General features: G+C 42.4%; 2 protein-coding genes across 2 annotated transcripts in view; both read left to right on the top strand.

Annotated features, from left to right (window-relative positions):
• The window catches only part of LOC139415119 (cation-independent mannose-6-phosphate receptor-like), a 40,354-nt gene extending 33,257 nt beyond the window's left edge, over positions 1 to 7,097 (top strand). Inside the window, exons 43-48 of the mRNA XM_071162965.1 lie at positions 447 to 593; positions 3,384 to 3,568; positions 3,827 to 4,013; positions 4,281 to 4,442; positions 4,566 to 4,635; positions 4,806 to 7,097. Of these exons, the coding sequence (XP_071019066.1) occupies positions 447 to 593; positions 3,384 to 3,568; positions 3,827 to 4,013; positions 4,281 to 4,442; positions 4,566 to 4,635; positions 4,806 to 5,240 (1,186 nt within the window). The 3' untranslated portion in view covers positions 5,241 to 7,097. The remainder of the gene's footprint in view (positions 1 to 446; positions 594 to 3,383; positions 3,569 to 3,826; positions 4,014 to 4,280; positions 4,443 to 4,565; positions 4,636 to 4,805) is intronic.
• Positions 7,098 to 15,054: 7,957 nt separating this feature from the next.
• On the top strand, positions 15,055 to 20,467 carry LOC139415118 (solute carrier family 22 member 2-like). Its single transcript, XM_071162964.1, has 11 exons — positions 15,055 to 15,517; positions 16,002 to 16,105; positions 16,195 to 16,349; positions 17,038 to 17,206; positions 17,335 to 17,449; positions 17,538 to 17,638; positions 18,909 to 19,123; positions 19,229 to 19,337; positions 19,436 to 19,548; positions 19,675 to 19,774; positions 19,880 to 20,467. Exons 1-11 carry the CDS (start codon positions 15,101 to 15,103, stop codon positions 19,965 to 19,967), a joined length of 1,686 nt encoding a protein of 561 aa, XP_071019065.1. The 5' UTR covers positions 15,055 to 15,100; the 3' UTR covers positions 19,968 to 20,467.
• The last annotated feature ends 9 nt before the right edge of the window (positions 20,468 to 20,476 follow it).

Below are 20,476 nucleotides of genomic sequence, written 5' to 3'. Positions count from 1 at the left end.
GGGCTGTAAGCAGTTAGTTTGGGAGAGCCTCCTTGCCTGTAGCCTTGTCCCAGATCTGTTTGTGACATATAACCAACTGCTATGGTTGTTGGCTATACAGCACAAACAGATCTTGGACCTGGCCTTCTCTCCTACAGAGGAAAGCCAGCTGGCCTCCAGTCAGCAACTAATATGTGTTTTGCCCACAGGTCCAAACTTATTCAACTCATCACTAGGAAAAGTTACTGAATGATCAAGTTGAAGAGGCACTTTAACCTCCTCCGTAGTTGAAAATTGACCATTTAAATGTACTTTTCAAGTCTTGAACGTCATGTTTATTTTTCTAGTTCAACTTTTCCATCGCTCACGGTTTCATTTGTCGCTCTTTCAAGGATTCCTGGTAACGCTCACACAGACACATATACTGTACACACACACTCTGACTAAATGTCTGTGTCTCTGCTTAGCGTGGATGAAGCCTTGTGTGAGTTTGTGCTGGGCTGGGAGACTCGTGCTGCATGCGCTGCTCAACAACGTGAGGTGGTGATGGTCAACGGAACCATCAAAGTCCCCGATACAGGTGCCAACTTCAGCCTGGGGGCCCTCTACTACAGGTGACACCTCTCACCACCAACACAGTTCAATCAACCAACTTTATTGTCACAACAACTCAGGCCACCTCTCCATTCTATTCCCGTGTAGCTCAGTTGGTACAGCATGGTGCTTGCAACGCCAAGGTTGTAGGTTTGATTCCCATGGGGGACCAGTGTAGAAAAAAATCTGCAATCTTTTTTTGTAACGGTCAAACAGCTAGAGTTAAACAATTAACCCTGACAATATTATATTGAAACCTGTTATGAGTCAAGTTCATGTGCTGAGCTGAAAACATGTATTATTTTTTTACATTTAATAAATAAATAAATTACATGTTATCTTCCAGGTCATTGAGATCATAGGTCAAAGCATAGAATCAGGAATTAGAATACTAGAATGGAGATTAACCTTATGATGGTCCAAAGATCAGCCATGTTTGTCAGGGAGCTGGTCAACTATGGTTTTGCCAGTGCTGTGATAAGATATTGTGTGAATAATTTATTTTCACAGTATGTGTATTAACTAGCTAGCTAGCCATCCAACCTGTTTTAGAGGAATGATTCTGTAAATGTTTCAAATTTAACTCTCAATAAGCCAACATTCCATTCAAACAATGCAGTCAATTCACAGCCATACACTGGCTCAAAAATTGATGATAGGACTTTGACAAGTTGTAAATGCAACAAATAATCATAAAATAGCACTCACGACTTTCTAAGAAAACAAAATCTGTGATATTTATGGTTTGTTTACATATATTCTAGAAGCTATTTATACAAAAATTGTGAATAAAACCTGAATAAACTACACTGCTCAAAAAAATAAAGGGAACACTTAAACAACACAATGTAACTCCAAGTCAATCACACTTCTGTGAAATCAAACTGTCCACTTAGGAAGCAACACTGATTGACAATAAATTTCACATGCTGTTGTGCAAATGGAATAGACAACAGGTGGAAATTATAGGCATTTAGCAAGACACCCCCAATAAAGGAGTGGTTCTGCAGGTGGGGACCACAGACCACTTCTCAGTTCCCATGCTTCCTGGCTGATGTTTTGGTCACTTTTGAATGCTGGCGGGGCTTTCACTCTAGTGGTAGCATGAGACGGAGTCTACAACCCACACAAGTGGCTCAGGTAGTGCAGCTCATCCAGGATGGCACATCAATGCGATCTGTGGCAAGAAGGTTTGCTGTGTCTGTCAGCGTAGTGTCCAGAGCATGGAGGCGCTACCAGGAGACAGGCCAGTACATCAGGACATGTGGAGGAGGCCGTAGGAGGGCAACAACCCAGCAGCAGGACCACTACCTCCGCCTTTGTGCAAGGAGGAGCAGGAGGAGCATTGCCAGAGCCCTGCAAAATGACCTCCAGCAGGCCACAAATGTGCATGTGTCTGCTCAAACGGTCAGAAACAGACTCCATGAGGGTGGTGTGAGGGCCCGACGTCCACAGGTCGGGGTTGTGCTTACAGCCCAACACCGTGCAGGACGTTTGGCATTTGCCAGAGAACACCAAGATTGGCAAATTCGCCACTGGCGCCCTGTGCTCTTCACAGATGAAAGCAGGTTCACACTGAGCACATGTGACAGGCGTCTGGAGACGCCGTGGAGAACGTTCTGCTGCCTGCAACATCCTCCAGCATGACTAGTTTGGCGGTGGGTCAGTCATGGTGTGGGGTGGCATTTCTTTGGGGGGCCGCACAGCACTCATGTGCTCGCCAGAGGTAGGTAGCCTGACTGTCATTAGGTACCGAGATGAGATCCTCAGACCCCTTGTGAGACCATATGCTGGTGCGGTTGGCCCTGGGTTCCTCCTAATGCAAGACAATGCTAGACCTCATGTGGCTGGAGTGTGTCAGCAGTTCCTGCAAGAGGAAGGCATTGATGCTATGGACTGGCCCGCCTGTTCCCCAGACCTGAATCCAATTGAGCACATCTGGGACATCATGTCTCGCTCCATCCACCAACGTCAGGCATGCACCACAGACTGTCCAGGAGTTGGCGGATGCTTTAGTCCAGGTCTGGGAGGAGATCCCTCAGGACACCATCCGCCTCCTCATCAGGAGCATGCCCAGGCGTTGTAGGGAGGTCATACAGGCACGTGGAGGCCAAATTTTGACTTGTTTTAAGGACATTACATCAAAGTTGGATCAGCCTGTAGTGTGGATTTCCACTTTAATTTTGAGTGTGACTCCAAATCCAGACCTCCATGGGTTGATAAATTTGATTTCCATTTGATAATTTTTGTGTGATGTTGTCAGCACATTCAATTATGTAAAGAAAAAAGTATTTAATAAGACTATTTAATTAATTCAGATCTAGGATGTGTTATTTTAGTGTTCCCTTAATTTTTTTGAGCAGTGTATATTTATAATTCCATTACACAATTTCTGATACATCACATGCCTTTTTTATTTTCCTGCATAAGTAAAAGCAGGAAATGCATCACCTATGCCTCCACTGCCATTCATTCCAATTAGACTGGTTTTGGATATCTCCCTGACTAAGATGGCTGCCATTTTGGCCTCATTGTGGAACTTTGAGGGTTTATGACAACCCCTCTAGTAATTTAATATGATCTCTATGGGTCAAAGCCTCTTATGTCATAAACGGTCAAATGTTGCTCTGGCCTCTTAACTGCCTGAATGCCTATTACAACACCAGTGGGCCTCTGATGCAATTGAACCTCTCTACAGTTGCAGCAGGGAACATAAAACAAATGTTTAGAAATGTAGTAGAGGGAAGATAAAATAAGCCTTTTATGAATGTACTCAGGCCAGGTTTTTTGTCCGTCTGTCCACTCTGTAGGCTCCACCAGGCCTCTGGGGACATTCGCTCCAATGGGGACAAGTACATCTATGACATTCAGCTGTCAGGCATCACCGACAGCTCCTTCTCCATGTGTCTCGGGGCCAACATCTGCCAGGTGAAGATCAACGGAGACTACAGTAGAAAGATCGGCTCCTCCAGCAAGGCCAAGTACTACATCAAAGGTAAGACGCAAGCAAGACACAGGTTTACTCCTCCTAGAGTATGGGTGGGTTTGGATTGTGGTGTTGAACATCCTCAGTGCCACACCTTGCAAACATCCTCAGTGCCTCACCTTGTACTCATTAAAGATGAGACGGATGTCAAAATCACTCACAAGATACAGTAATTGGTAATCAAGTATACTTACATTGACGTCAATGACTCAACGAGCTCACTCCATTAAGCTGCATGTGATCGACGAATGGACTCTTTCTCCTCAGGTGGTAACCTGGACGTGCTGGTCCCATCGGAGTCTGTGTGTATGCGGGACAATTCCAATACGGTGTCGTCGGCCATCTTGTTCCAATGTAACCCCTCGGCCGGGGAGGGCATCCCAGAGTTTCTGTTGGAGACGGACGGATGCCAGTACCTCTTCATCTGGCACACCTCCACTGTCTGTGGCCTAGTGTGAGTGAACAACTCGACACACAGACATCAGGATAGTGTTCAGTTGTTTCAAAAAAGGAGACAATGCTTTTAAACAGGAAGTACTACCTGAAGTTGGCCTATAAAAAGGCTTTTCAACTTCAGCTTTAAAGCGCATTCTTCCATTTGTGTCTATTGAAAGCGACCCAGAGCTGTTAATTCTATTACTAGTCCATACATCGAATTGGACTTTGAGTTTGAACGAAAGATGCTGTATAAAGTAGAAGTGTGACATTTTGTCTGGTACAGAACTGTGGATACCTCCGAGTCCAAGCAGACTGATGATGACGGAGGGGAGGACCATAGGGCCTTGTCTGGGAGGAGCCAGGCTGTGGGGGCGGTCCTGAGTGTGCTGTTGGTTGTGCTGACCATCTGTCTGCTGGTTCTGCTACTGCACAAACGAGAGAGGAGGTAGAGACATCTCGCATAGGGGCTATAGATACTAATTTGTGAATACAGCTTCAGTGTGTTTTGGTCATATGGTACATGCATCCTATTTCTTTTCATATTTTCCTAAATATTTTCTATTTCCAGGGAGCTGGTTATACAGAAAGTGATTGGATGTTGCAGGAGAGGAAACCCTGTTTCTTATAAATACTCCAAGGTATCCACACCAATAAACCCTATACTACAGTACAGATCAAACCAACCAGCTACAGTATATAGTCTCTTTAATTCTGCTTATATTTTAAAGTAATTGATTCCATGTCAATGATGGTGTGGTGAGTTCCCAGTGCTGAATCTTCTCCCCTGTCTGTCTGTTTGTCCCTGCAGGTGACCATGGATGATGAGGGAGGGGACGATGAAATGGAGTGGCTGATGGAGGAGATGGAGGCCCCAGCCATGTCCTCTCGCCTCGGAAAGGAGGGCCAGGAGAACGGCCACATCACCACCAAGCCCGTCAACGGCGACGCCCTGCGCTCCTTCTCCCTGGACGAGCAGGAGGACAGTGAGGACGAGGTCCTATCTGTCCCCGGGGTGCGTGTCCATGGTGGTCGGACCACTCTACGGCCCTCGAGCTCCAGGACCCGCACTTCAGGACCCCTCCGCAGCGCCCTGCTGGAGGAGGAGAGTGATGAGGACCTGGTGGGGCTCCTGGAGGACAGGGGGAGGAGGGGAAGGGCCAAGCCTCACCGTGACGACAGACCCCCCCACAGGAAACAACAAGAGCCCCAGGATGACAGCGATGAGGACCTGCTGAGAGTGTGAGGGACTCCCCATTCTCCCGTCCACCTGAACTAATATCTCTCTCTTACTCTTTCTCTCTTTCTTTCTCTGAATGTCTCCGCACAACGATGACAACGCAAGAAAGCAGAAACCCTTAGAGGCGTTTTGTTTATTTTGTAAAGGGAACGATGCAGAATGTCTGTTGGCTGTTTACAGTTTTAAAGAGCAGATTTTTTGGGGGGGGCCCTCTTGGAAAGAAAGTCAATGCCTTCCTGATGAGTGTTTTCATCAATACATTTTTTTTTTGTACTGTTTGATTTTGATTTAATTTATGTACATAGGTAATGGAGTTCTATTTTGTCACTTGCATCTTCCTGAGAATTGCTAATTCAAGTTTTTTATTATTTAATTTTGTGGACTGATTTGCTCTGTAAAACTCTATACTGCCAACCTTGCCAGGATTGGACATGATTGGCCTCTGTGTGAATGGATTGTTGTGAAAATGGAAAATAAGTTATTGGGGAAAACAGGGACTTGAAACTGTGTTGCTCAAACCACGACTCATTGGTACATGAGATTCTTAGGTTGTATTATTTTTTTTTGAGTTCCCTATATCGTATTTATTCAACAACAGTATATCAAATCATCATGTGGTTTTGTACTTGCACTCCATATGTACCATATGTATCACAGGCACAGCTAGTTGCCGTATCTGTTAAATGCTATAAATTAACTCTGCTTCTAGATGTTGCCTTGTCAAAGTCATGACCTAAGTTTATTTGAAAATTGATGTTTTCTGTAGAGCTGAAACTCACTTTTTGCCAAATTGCATCCCTCATAAACGGAAGTCATGAAAGTTGTAGCTAGTGCCATTAAATGCAATGTATTTGTGAGCTTGAGATCACCTTTTCGGTCTTACTCAGCCATATCTATCCCTTGTATTACCTTTCTGGGAAAATATGGATTACTTGAAATTAATTTAGCATTTATCAGTTGGCACACACAAGTACACAAACACCAGTACACAAATCACATGTACACAGGCAGTCACTTATTCCACTCTCATGTATCTGCAGTTGGGACAATGCCTCATATTAATGTCAGTGGTACAGAACAGTAATTAGAAAAAGCTTTTGAAGTGGAACTTGCCTCACTAACCAGTCTGGCTACAGGATTCTTGTTACCGTTGTCTCTCTTCAGACTTCAAATTGGAGAGTTTCTGTGTTATGCCAGTGTTTATCACCAGTGTTGAAGCGAATGTTCACACACTTAGCAAGCCGCTAGCCATAGTGACCTTATCCAAAAAATAAAGGTTCACTTTTCAGGGTATTTATTAAGGTTTGCAGCTGCACATATTATTAATAGGAGAAACGTTTTGGAAATATAGCAGAAAAAAACTTCACAATATTAATTTTGCATTTATTTTCATAAGTTTCCACACCTCCCAAGATCATGAATTGAAATTGTGACAGAACTGCGCAAAGGCTAATATTTAAAACACACATTACTGTAGAAGTCAGATGAAAAGGAAAAAAACTAAGACTGCAAGTCTGTGTTTGAGTTTGGTCCCTGAGAAAAAATGAGATGTCTTCAGGTACTTTGATATGGGGAAAGAGCACTTGCTACCTTTCCTGCGTGGTAGTAATTTGAAGGAAATCCTTGCTCGTTGTATAATGTCTAGGTCTGCTGTAAGCACCAAAGCACGTCTGCTCGGTTCATCTGTGTGGGTATGAATCATGGGATAAGGAGCTCCATTCTGATGAGTTGGTACTTTTGGAGGTGATTTGGTTCTTGAATGTTATTTTCTCAAACATGTTTTACTGCTTTTTGTCTGTTTTCATGTTTAAATTTTGATGTAAAAATGTTGCATTATTTGAATAAAAAAAGAGCTCAGCTGTCTGTCACTGTTTCTATTAAAGAGTAACGTCATTTAGCACTTCCAGGTTTGAGGAGATTTGACTAAGGTTGCTCTGAAAGGTCAACCGGTTGATGCATTTATTGAACAGAACCTCCGAAGTCTCAGTACTGCATGTTTCCCTAGTCATAAAGGCTTCAAAAGGAAAATATGAGGTAGACCGACATTTCTGTAAGATCAGTCATTCTTTTGACCGTGTTGACTTTCCACTAAACTTTTTAAAAAGTGACAAAAACACAGTTGAGATGTATTCCGTTTTTACAATACAGTAAATATTGACCTAAATGAAATGGACATAGTGGCATGATTAAATAACATGTAATTGAGTGGGCAATTCATCTAGAACTAACCAAGATCAGGTAAAATCACGATAAATATTCATACAGTATACACTAATGTATACTGTAACAATGAACATTTTGTGGTTTGTGATGGACCATCAATGAATGTGCTATTGGATTTGACCTTTTATCAAACCAAACAGATTATTAAAGAATTCTGTAGCGTTCAATTGCAAGATCCCCATGACGTCTGAAGCCTGCTCTAGTGAACGTGTCTAAATGCATCGTCAGTCACTGATAGGTCGAAGGTCAACCTCTGTTGGACCTTTGATTGTTTTCACACCGTTGAAAAACCATGGTCAGGTCTTTCTGCAGTCACAAATGTCTTAGTGACTGAAAACTGCAACCATGTACTTGTACACTTTTGATGACAACCTAGAGGAGGCGGGCAAGCTGGGGCAATCCCAGAAGTGAATCATTTTCCTGCTCTGCATGGTCTCCATGCCATGGGTCTACATAGGCATTATGTTCCAGGGGTTCACCCCAGAGCATTGGTGCCGGTACTCAGGGGTGAGTCAGATCTGGCAGAGCTGTGGCTGGAACCTGATGGATGCCAGAAAGATCACCGTCCCTCTGGTCAACACCTCAGGAGTGCTGGTCCACAGTCAGTGTGAGCAGTATGACCTGGACTGGAACAATACAGGTCTGACCTGTGACAACCCAGAGTCTGACCTCACCGACGCCCACCGCAGCAAAGCTCCCATGACCTCCTGCAAGGAAGGCTGGGAGTATGACTATGAAGTCAAGCAGTCCTTTGTGACTGAGGTGAGAACTTTATGAAATATTAATGAAATATATGTTCAATTTTAATTGAATGTCATGACAAAGAACCAATTAAAATGTCAGTGAATGATAAGGTATTTGTGAATTTCAGTTTGACCAGGTGGGGCACAGAAAACAACAATATAGAAATAGATAGCACCACATGGTTGCATCACACAACATTGACAATCGGCATAACAAAAAGTTCAGTTTAAAGCTAAAATTCCAGACAGTGATAGTATTGTTTCTCTCCTACGGAACATGGATATGTCACCGTGCTCCACTCTGTGTGACATCGGATGCATCGTGGCCACATTCATTCTCTACAGGCTGGCTGTCATCTGGCTGGAGCTGCCCTCATCATCTTTGGTACCTAATTGCAATGTTAGAACATGATTATACACAAGCATTATTAACTTGTAACACATCAATGCTGTATGAAGATGGAATCTTACTGTACCAGTATCTGAATATCTTGAGTTTGAAACTACTCCCAGTTTAACCCACTAAAATCTAGCATAATTTGGTCAGATGCTTGATTAAGATGCTAACAATTACCAAAGACATTGATAGTCTATCCACAAGAGATTAGCTTGAAACTAATACTTTTGGCTGATAAAGCCTCAAGCACAGCTACTTAGGGAATGTTTTCTAGAGACAGGCGGGCACTTATATGCTAATGGTGATACGTCTTTGTGACAAGGGGCCCTTGTGTTTGTGGCTGGTGCTTTGGTCTTTCTGTTGCCTGAGACCAAAGGTTTACAACTTCCTGACACCATTGAGTTTGCAGAAAAGTGAGATTTCTATACATCAATTTATTTATTTTATTTTAATTGTACCCCATTTTTGTGGTATCCAATTGGTAGTTACAGTCTTGTCTCATTGCTGCAACTCCCGAAGGTCGAGAGCCATGAGTCCTCCGAAATACAACCCAACCAAGCCACACTGCTTCTTGACACAATGCCCGCTTAACCCGGAAGCCAGCCACAGCCCACCATAGGAGTCGCTAGAGCGAGATGGGACAAGGACATCCCTGCCGGCCAAACCCTCCCCTAACCCAGACAACGCTGGGACAATTGAGCCCCCATGGGTCTCCCGGTCGCGAATCTGGACTTGAACCAGGATCTCTAGTGGCACAGCTAGCAACTGCGATGCAGTGCCTTAAACCACCTCGCCACTCGGGAGGCTCTTATACAGTGCCTTGCGAAAGTATTCGGCCCCCTTGAACTTTGCGACCTTTTGCCACATTTCAGGCTTCAAACATAAAGATATAAAACTGTATTTTTTTGTGAAGAATCAACAACAAGTGGAACACAATCATGAAGTGGAACGACATTTATTGGATATTTCTAACTTTTTTAACAAATCAAAAACTGAAAAATTGGCTGTGCAAAATTATTCAGCCCCTTTACTTTCAGTGCAGCAAACTCTCTCCAGAAGTTCAGTGAGGATCTCTGAATGATCCAATGTTGACCTAAATGACTAATGATGATAAATACAATCCACCTGTGTGTAATCAAGTCTCCGTATAAATGCACCTGCACTGTGATAGTCTCAGAGGTCCGTTAAAAGCGCAGAGAGCATCATGAAGAACAAGGAACACACCAGGCAGGTCCGAGATACTGTTGTGAAGAAGTTTAAAGCCGGATTTGGATACAAAAAGATTTCCCAAGCTTTAAACATCCCAAGGAGCACTGTGCAAGCGATAATATTGAAATGGAAGGAGTATCAGACCACTGCAAATCTACCAAGACCTGGCCGTCCCTCTAAACTTTCAGCTCATACAAGGAGAAGACTGATCAGAGATGCAGCCAAGAGGCCCATGATCACTCTGGATGAACTGCAGAGATCTACAGCTGAGGTGAGAGACTCTGTCCATAGGACAACAATCAGTCGTATATTGCACAAATCTGGCCTTTATGGAAGAGTGGCAAGAAGAAAGCCATTTCTTAAAGATATCCATAAAAAGTGTTGGTTAAAGTTTGCCACAAGCCACCTGGGAGACACACCAAACATGTGGAAGAAGGTGCTCTGGTCAGATGAAACCAAAATTGAACTTTTTGGCAACAATGCAAAACGTTATGTTTGGCGTAAAAGCAACACAGCTCATCACCCTGAACACACCATCCCCACTGTCAAACATGGTGGTGGCAGCATCATGGTTTGGGCCTGCTTTTCTTCAGCAGGGACAGGGAAGATGGTTAAAATTGATGGGAAGATGGATGGAGCCAAATACAGGACCATTCTGGAAGAAAACCTGATGGAGTCTGCAAAAGACCTGAGACTGGGACGGAGATTTGTCTTCCAACAAGACAATGATCCAAAACATAAAGCAAAATCTACAATGGAATGGTTCAAAAATAAACATATCCAGGTGTTAGAATGGCCAAGTCAAAGTCCAGACCTGAATCCAATCGAGAATCTGTGGAAAGAACTGAAAACTGCTGTTCACAAATGCTCTGCATCCAACCTCACTGAGCTCGAGCTGTTTTGCAAGGAGGAATGGGAAAAAAATTCAGTCTCTCGATGTGCAAAACTGATAGAGACATACCCCAAGCGACTTACAGCTGTAATCGCAGCAAAAGGTGGCGCTACAAAGTATTAACTTAAGGGGGCTGAATAATTTTGCACGCCCAATTTTTCAGTTTTTGATTTGTTAAAAAAGTTTGAAATATCCAATAAATGTCGTTCCACTTCATGATTGTGTCCCACTTGTTGTTGATTCTTCACAAAAAAATACAGTTTTATATCTTTATGTTTGAAGCCTGAAATGTGGCAAAAGGTCGCAAAGTTCAAGGGGGCCGAATACTTTCGCAAGGCACTGTATATGTTTCTATTCTTTTTATAAGCGAATGCGCTGAAATATCATGCTTTCAAACAAAAAGGTTATTGTATTGATAATGTCTGAGGTGAAAATCTATTCATTGTGTGTGTATGTGTTCCTCAAATCAAATCAAATAGAATTGTATTGGTCACATACACATGGTTAGCAGATGTTAATGCGAGTGTAGCGAAATGCTTGTGCTTCTAGTTCCAACAGTGCAGTAACATCTAATATCTAAGTAATCTAACAATTCCCCAACAACTACCTAATACACACAAATCTAAAGGGATGGAATAAGAATATGTACATATAAATATATGGATGAGCGATGGCCGAGCAACATAGGCAAGATGCAGTAGATGGTATAAAATAGAGTATATACATATGAGATTAATAATGTTTACATATCTTACATTACTCAAGTGGCATTGTTTAAAGTGGCTTTTGAGTCTCTATGTCGGCAGCAGCCTCTCTGAGTTAGTGATTGCTGTTTAACAGTCTGATGGCCTTGAGATAGAAGCTGTTTTTCAGTCTCTCGGTCCCAGGTTTGATGCACCTGTACTGACCTCGCCATCTGGATGGTAACGGGGTGAACAGGCCCCGCTGTGACATCGGGTGCTGTAGGTGTCCTGGAGGGCAGATAGTTTACCTCTGGTGATCCGTTGTGCAGACTACACCACCCTCTGGAGAGCCTTGCGGTTGAGGATGGTGCAGTTGCCGTACCAGGTGTTGATACAGCCCGACAGGATGCCCTCAATTGTGCATCTGTAAATGTTTGTCAAGGTTTTAGGTGACAAGCCAAAATTCTTCAGCCTCCTGAGGTTGAAGAGGTGCTGTTGCGCCTTCTTCACCACACTGTCTGTGTGGGTGGACCATTTCAGTTTATCTGTGATGTGTACACCGAGGAACTTAAAACTTTCCACCTTCTCCACTATTGTCCCTTCGATGTGGATAAGGGGGTGCTCCCTCTGCTGTTTCCTGAAGTCCACTATCATCTCCTTTGTTTTGCTGACGTTGAGTGAGAGGTTGTTTTCCTGACACCACACTCCGAGTGCCCTCAACTCCTCCCTGTAGGCCGTCTCGTCGTTGTTGGTAATCAAGCCTACCACTGTTGTCCTGGCAGAGTTGTGCAGACTCAGGACAACTGACCTTTGAAGGAATATGCAGATTTAAAGAGGAGTCTGTAATTTGCTTTCTAATAATCATGATTTTTCCTCAAAGAAGTTCATGAATTTATTACTGCTGAAGTGAAAGCCATCCTCTCTTGGGGAATGCTGCTTTTTAGTTAGCTTTGCGACAGTATCAAAAAGGAATTTCGGATTGTTCTTATTTTCCTTAATTAAGTTGGAAAAATAGGATGAACGAGCAGCAGTAAGGGCTCTTCGGTACTGTCTTTCCAAACTAGTCGGAAGACTTCCAGTTTGGTGTGGCGCCATTTCCGTTCCAATTTTCTGGAAGCTTGCTTCAGAGCTCAGGTATTTTCTGTATACCAGGGAGCTAGTTTCTTATGAGAAATGTTTTTAGTTTTTAGGGGTGCAACTGCATCTAGGGTATTGCACAATGTTAAATTGAGTTCCTCAGTTAGGTGGTTAACTGATTTTTGTCCTCTGGCGTCCTTGGGTAGACAGAAGGAGTCTGGAAGGACATCAAGGAATCTTTGTGTTGTCTGTGAATTTATAGCACGACTTTTGATGTTCCTTGGTTGGGGTCTGAGCAAATAATTTGTTGCAATTGCAAACGTAATAAAATGGTGGTCCGATAGTCCAGGATTATGAGGAAAAACATTAAGATCCACAACATTTATTCCATGGGACAAAGTATGACTGTGACAGTGAGTAGGTCCAGAGACATGTTGGACAAAACCCACTGAGTCGATGATGGCTCCGAAAGCCTTTTGGAGTGGGTCTGTGGACTTTTCCATGTGAATATTAAAGTCACCAAAGATTAGCATATTATCTGCTATGACCTCAAGGTCCGATAGGAATTCAGGGAACTCAATGAGGAACGCTGTATATGGCCCACGAGGCCTGTAAACAGTAGCTATAAAAAGTGATTGAGTAGGCTGCATAGATTTCATGACTAGAAGCTCAAACGACGAAAACGGCATTTATTTTTTTGTAAATTGAAATTCGCTGTCGTAAATGTTAGCAACACCTCCGCCTTTGCGGGATGCATAGGGAATATGGTCACTAGTGTAGCCAGGAGGTGAGGCCTCATTTAACACAGTAAATTCATCAGGCTTAAGGCATGTTTCAGTCAGGCCAATCACATCAAGATTATGATCAGTGATTAGTTCATTGACTATAATTGCCTTTGAAGTAAGGGATCTAACATTAAGTAGCACTATTTTGAGATGTGAGGTATCATGATCTCTTTCAATAATGACAGGATTGGAGGAGGTCTTTATCCTAGTGAGATTGCTAAGGCGAACACCGCCATGTTTAGTTTTGCCCAACCTAGGTCCAGGCACAGACACGGTCACAATGGGGATAGCTGAGCTGACTACACTGACTGTGCTAGTGGCAGACTCCACTATGCTGGCAGGCTGGCTAACAGCCTACTGCCTGGCCTGCACCCTTGCCCTAATTCCATCCACCTTGTTGTCTAGAGACTGGACATTGGAGAGTAGTATACTTGGAAGCGGTGGGCAGCGTGCACACCTTTGAAGCCTGACCAGGAGGCCGCTCAGTCTACCTCTTCTGCGGTGACACTGTTTTGGGTTGCCTACTGGGATCCGATCCATTGTCCTGGGTTTTAGGACCGAACAAATGATCCGCTTCGGGAAAGTCGTATTCCTGGTTGTAATGTTGTTAAGTTGACGTCGCTCTTATATCCAAAGGTTCTTCTCGGCTATATGTAATAACACTTATGATTTTCTGGGCTTACAATGTGAGAAATAATGCATTAAAAAAATACTGTATAGTTTCATAAGGACTCGAAGTGAGGCGACCATCTCTGCCGGTGCCATCTTGCCCCTCTTGCCATCTCAGATGCAAAGAACAGGCTCTGAGGAGTATGTACTGTAGCTGAAGAGGAAACAGATAAGTCTCTTGCTCACCATCATCGACGTGACGACCAACAAAGAACCTGAGACTGTCTGATTCCGTCCTGGACCTCTTAGAGGTTGTGTGATAAAAGTATGAGAGGGTTGTGAAGAGCAGTATTTATTATTTCATGTTATTTTATGTTAACATTACCTGTCTGTTTAATTTGCTGTCTTTAATACAATAAGGATTGTTTGTATTGGTGTTTGCAAAGTTTAATGTTTGATGTTCACTGTATTTATATTGAATATCCTGTATGTTGACTATGTTGACTGTGTGTCTGTATTCTGTATTCTGTTTGTACATTGTCTGTTGCTGGCAGCACCTATTCACTAAGTCAAATTCTGGGTATGTGTATAATTGGGGAATAAAGTGATTCTGAAGTGATTGGGAAGATATTTTGAATTTTTTCTCCTCTACCATGTGTGCATCGGTTACAGTAAGATCTCCCTCTCAGATGATGTGCTTTGTGTCATGTTTATTTTTTTATTACGTGTTTGAAGTAATTTACTGAAATAGTTTGTTGTTGCCCTAGCTTTGTTATTATAAGTGTTTGACAGTTACTTACCTGCCATTGTTGAGAAGTGGATGGATTGTGTTGTTTCTGTGAATTGACAATATGCCGTGCGAGCAGAAAATATGTGAGAGAACATGTCTATGGTTATACAACCCTACTCCCGCAAGCACACAAACTTGTAATAAATGTGACATTAAATTACAATTATAATTATGTGAGTATCATGCAGGAGTATACAATTATGTAATTATCTTCCAGGAGTATAACAACAAAAAAATCCACATGGTCTAATTTGCATAATACACAGTGGAATTGCACTCTGTACAGCCAGCGCTATTAAAAAGTAACATGCTGCCTCTGTTGGCGAGTCAACACTGTAGGTCAAGGGTCAACCTCACTATTGGACTTTTGATCTGCTCTTTGCTTTTAAAACCCCTGCACAAATCCCACTGCAGTCTCACATATAGTATCTCTGCTTCTGACACCCAACTCTGCAACCATGACCACATTCGATGAAATCCTAGAGGAGGCAGGGAATTTTGGTCGTTGCCAAAAGCGCATTTTCGCTCTGATATGTATGGTGTCGTTGCCTTTTTCTGGGGTCTATGTGGGCATTGTGTTCCAGGGGTTCACCCCAGAGCATTGGTGCCGGGACTCAGTGGTGAGTCAGATCCGGCAGAGCTGTGGCTGGAACCAGATGGATGCCAGAAAGATCACCGTCCCTCTGGTCAACACCTCAGGAGTGCTGGTCCACAGTCAGTGTGAGCAGTATGACCTGGACTGGAACAATACAGGTCTGACCTGTGACAACCCAGAGTCTGACCTCACCGACACCCATCGCAGCAAAGCTCCCATGACCTCCTGCAAGGAAGGCTGGGAGTATGACTACGAAGGCAGGCAGTCCTTTGTGACCGAGGTGAGAACGTTCTCTTTTTTTATTAGACAATAACTTGTATTGTTATGTAACACTAAACAAGTTCATGTTTTAAGACATTAAAGGGATACTTTGAGATTTTGTCAAAGAGCCCCTTTATTTACTTCCCCAGAGTCAGATTAACTTGTGCATATCATTTTTGAATGTCTCTGCGTGCAGTTTGAAGGAAGTTGCTAACAAGCACTAGCACATTTGCTAACTAGCTTTAGCGCAATACCTGGAAGTCTATGGGTATCTACTAGCGGGTATCTGCTAGCACACTAGCAGATACCCATATACTTTCAGTCATTGGGCTAATTTGCTCGCAAAACTACCTCTAACTTCATTCTTACTGGATACAGAGACATACAAAATAGTATTCACAAGTTTATCTGACTCTGGGGAAGTAGATCAAGGTCCTCATTGCCAAAATCCCAAAGTATCCCTATAATATGGCAGTGAATTATGAGGTATTTCTTAATTTCAGTTTGACTTGGTATGTAATGATGCCTGGGTGGTGGATATGTACCAGGCTACACTGAATGTGGGCTTCCTTGTTGGAAGCATAACTTTTGGATACCTGGCTGACAGGTAAGTTTACTCAGCAAACACAGATGAAAGATTCTCTTTTCAACATTAGATGCTGTTTTTACATTCTCTTTCTTTCTTCTTGTTTGAAGGTTCGGCAGAAAAAGGAGCTTCTTGATGTCCAACCTCTTGAATGGGGTTGCTGGAATACTTGTAGCAGTGGCTCCAAACTATATATCCATGCTTGTATTTCGCACAATCTTTGGCTTTGCTGTTAAAGGAGGCTGGATGTCTGTATATGTGCTTAGTATGAAAAAACATCCCTTGTCCCACAAAAGTTGATGTATTAACTACATGATCATTTGCAGCAAATTAGTCTATGGTTTAGCAAATAGGAAGTTAGTTTATTTCCTATGCAACTTTCAACTGAGGAGGATGGTCAAATTATGTTTCAGTAATAACTCTTGCTTTACTTAAGGTTACATGCTTTATTGTACAGTATGTCTTACCTGCAGTGTTAGGGAAGCTAGTCTGAAAATATAATTGACCAAGCTACTGATTGCTTCACACTGGAAGAAGTTAAGCCGCAATAGCTACCTTTAAGAAACATATCGTTGACTTAACTAAAGTTACTTTGAAAAAGTAGTTCACTACATCCAAACTACTTTGTGATATATTATATGTACATTTGAAATGTCATAGACTACAAATTGCAAGAACAGATCACTCTGGAGTCAGATTTTTACAGAAGGTGTAATTTAGTCTATTTAACACAACAACTGTTTCAAGTGGGAATTAGGCAGGTCTAATGCCTAAAAATGTCATTTTTGCCTACCAATATTTTATTTTTGCACAAAATGTAGTGTAGTTCCAGCAGTTACTTTTGCCATGTAGTGGTGTAGCTAACTACTGAAAACACAACCTAGATTTCAAACTACCACCAAGCTACTGCAAAATGTAGTTAAATTACTAACACTGCTGACCTGTCTCCTCAGTCACCGAGCTAGTGGGAGTTGAGTACAGGAGGATGGTGGGCGTGCTTTTACAGATGTTCTTCAGTGTAGGCATTCTCATTTTGACCCTCATTGCCTACCTCATCACTGACTGGCGCTGGCTGCAGGTGACCTTCGCTGTTCCTTACTTCATATTTCTAACCTACTTCTGGTAAGACCCGTGATCACCTCAGATATTGTACAGGCCTGTTGTAGGATCACCGTGTCCAATGCCCTTCTACACTGCATGTCTGCAGGGTTCTAAAAACCTGATGTTGCGTCTCACATTTTGGCTTCCAGGTTGATCCCAGAGTCTCCAAGATGGCTTCTTTCTCAGAACAACTCAACCAAAGCGAAGGAGATCATTGAGGCAATAGCGAAGGAAAACAAGAAAACCCTCTACAAGAACATTGAGGTAAGAAATGTTTCAGGACATACATCATTAAAAAGGCACTACTAAACTAGATTTGATGATAGCTTCCATAGCCTAACCTGTCTTACAGACGCTGAGAGACGACAATGCACAGACCTCAACTGCCTCGTTCCTGGATCTGGTCAGAACTCCAAACATGAGAAAACACACCTTCATCCTCATGTTCAACTGGTAAAACCCATGCTGCAAACAATAGCTAGACATCTATTGACCAATGTTTTAAGCTAAAATTACAACAGCACAAAAGCTATATGTAACGTGGGAGATTATACCATAAATACTCTTTCCTGTAGCTGATACTACTCCACCTTTTTATACGTGAGGTCCTCGGGACTAAACTAAACATACAGGTTATTTAACAGCAGGGGTTTAGCATTTGAATAAACAGGCCAGGTAGAATGCAACATTATATGTTATTCACAATAGGACCAACAGAAAGCTTAGACTGGGACATCTTCAGTACCTAGCATTCTCTGTGCAGAATCTGCTGACCAACAAATCATTTAGTCACTGTATATCATCATCTCAATAATCATCATCACCAGTATTCAATAATCAAGGTTTCGCTTCAGAATGTTCTGTTTAACTCTGGGCAACATACAATACATCATACATACCAACAAGCCTGGAGAACATGCCAAGGGGGAAGGAGAGTGGCACCAATGGAAACAGGCACTCTTGCCATAGAACCTTTACTCCCGATTAAACTTGTCTTCCAACGGAATGCCAGACTTTACAATTTTTTGTCGATCCCCTGAAACATCTTCTTCGGTGGAGTTTAATGGCTGTTGGCATCCAATATGTTGCATTACCGCCCCCAATTCAACTATAGTATAAATCCATTACACTTTGTGATACAAAATGAGAAAAGGGGGAAATAAAATAAAGATACAAATATATTTTGAATTACCCTACCAACTAACCCTATACTCATTCAAACCAATCACCTTATTCCACTACTTTAACCCTCTCTGATCTTACTCCAGGCCATTGGCCAGATAGGACAGGACACTACCACTCAACACACCCTGTAACACTTCTGAAGTCAAATCTTGTAGCCCCAAGTACTTCTCTGCAGCTGCAACCACCTCTATTTTCTGTGACTTACATTTCATCTCTGCTGTTTAGTTGATAAGCATTGCTATGACCGCTAAGAAGCCAACCTTACTGAAACATATATCAATCATTGGCCTATCCCTCTGTTCTGGCACATATTTACTATTCACAGAGATTCTCAGAATATCCCCTGAAACAAGGGAAAAGCTCAGCTTTCATACAAAAAGCCACACCCTTAATTGGAAGGAGGTGCACCTGTGATTGGCAGAGACAAGAGGGTGTGTTCAAGAACCACAAATAACTTCAACCCGTTACATATACATTTATGACAGGGTCCCTTTCTCTTTTCCTGGCCTAATTGGATGATGTATCATCATCTTCACAGGTTCACTAGTGCTATTGTCTACCAGGGTCTTATCATGCGTGTGGGAATCGCAGGAGGAAACGTCTACATTGACTTCCTGATCTCTGGACTGGTAGAGTTCCCTGCTGCCTTCCTAATCCTCTTCACCATCGATCGTATTGGACGTCGTCTTCCCTTTGCCACGGCCAACATTGTAGCTGGAGTATCCTGCTTCATCACTGCTATGATCCCAGATAGTAAGTGTGCAATATCTGAAAGAAAACTTGTTAGAAAATGGTAGTATACCGTCTTATTTAATGTGCAGAGTACATACAGTACAGTAATGTCTCTCTCTCCTGCAGGTCACTTCTGGGTCAAAACAGTTGTGGCCTGCATTGGCCGGTTGGGCATCACCATGGCATTTGAGATGGTGGTGTTTGTGAACACTGAATTATACCCCACCTTTGTCAGGTAAAGTTTACCAGGGGGGAGCATCTCAAAATTGAGAACTAATAACAAAGCAGGGGAAAAAATTCTGGAAAAAATACTACAACTGTTTCTTCCCTCAGGAACCTAGGTGTGTCAGTCTGCTCTACTCTGTGTGACATCGGAGGCATCGTGGCCCCGTTCCTGCTCTACAGACTGGCTACCATCTGGCTGGAGCTGCCACTCATCATATTTGGTACATGATGATTAAAACACAAATTAACCTGTTATAAGATGCTTATACACTGGAGACCATTTCTGTCTGAGGAGTCCATTTCTGTCTGACACTCAATGTGGTAATATGTTTTGTCGTACCCCACAGGGGCGATAGCGTGCATAGCTGGAGGTTTAGTCTTGCTGTTGCCTGAGACCAGAGGTGTAAGACTTCCTGAGACCATCGATGACATTGAGTTCCCAAACAGGTATGATTTTATTTATCACTTCAAACTAAACTAAATTGCACTGTATTGTGTTAGAGGATTTGTTTGGGGAATATGGATTTATTGTACATATTCCGTTGAAAACAGACACAAAGAAAACCATCCGAAGAGTCAACAACTGACAAATCTCTTGCCCACTGACATGACGACCAACAAAGAAGCTACAATCGTCTGATCGATCTTGCTCCGCCTCTTCACAAGATTGACAGCATACTGAACTCACGAATTTATGTAGCTTAGCCTATATGTTTTTTTTGCATTTGTTGTTTCCCAACACTAGCTGATGTGAATCTTTTCATGTTTTTGAGGTGCTGCTATTTATATGTATTACTGTACAGGACATCATTTTAGATCATAATAATTATCATAATAATAATTTTGCTGTTAAAATACACAATGGGGATTTCTATTATTGAAAACAAATATTTCAGTTGGAAATCCCCAAATGATATCCCTTATCATTCCTACACTAGTTTTATGGTAGAAATTGCCAGAAATGTCATCTTCTCTAGTGTGTTTTGAGAAGTTTCTTATTCTAAACTGTCTGTAGTTATCCCAAATGTTAATATACCCCAGTCATGTTAAATATTATATACATTTATTTTTGACTGACCTGACCGAAATTAATAAAAAGGTTTCCCAGCAAAGAACCTAATGACACAAGCTCTTACAAAATGTCAGCCT

The sequence above is a fragment of the Oncorhynchus clarkii genome, chromosome 8 (assembly GCF_045791955.1).
Source record: "Oncorhynchus clarkii lewisi isolate Uvic-CL-2024 chromosome 8, UVic_Ocla_1.0, whole genome shotgun sequence".
NCBI classification, from domain to species: Eukaryota; Metazoa; Chordata; class Actinopteri; order Salmoniformes; family Salmonidae; genus Oncorhynchus; species Oncorhynchus clarkii.
The sequence above is the reverse complement of the archived record's forward strand: the minus strand, read 5'-3'. Positions and strand labels throughout refer to the sequence as shown.

What these genes read in the sequence shown, in the direction of transcription:
- LOC139415118 (XM_071162964.1), top strand. Translation starts at nt 15,101, where the DNA reads ATGACCACATTCGATGAAATCCTAGAGGAGGCAGGGAATTTTGGTCGT. An exon ending in GGCAGTCCTTTGTGACCGAG is followed by an intron (nt 15,518 to 16,001) that starts GTGAGAACGTTC and finishes TCTTAATTTCAG; the next exon opens with TTTGACTTGGTATGTAATGA. An exon ending in CCCTCTACAAGAACATTGAG is followed by an intron (nt 17,450 to 17,537) that starts GTAAGAAATGTT and finishes CCTGTCTTACAG; the next exon opens with ACGCTGAGAGACGACAATGC.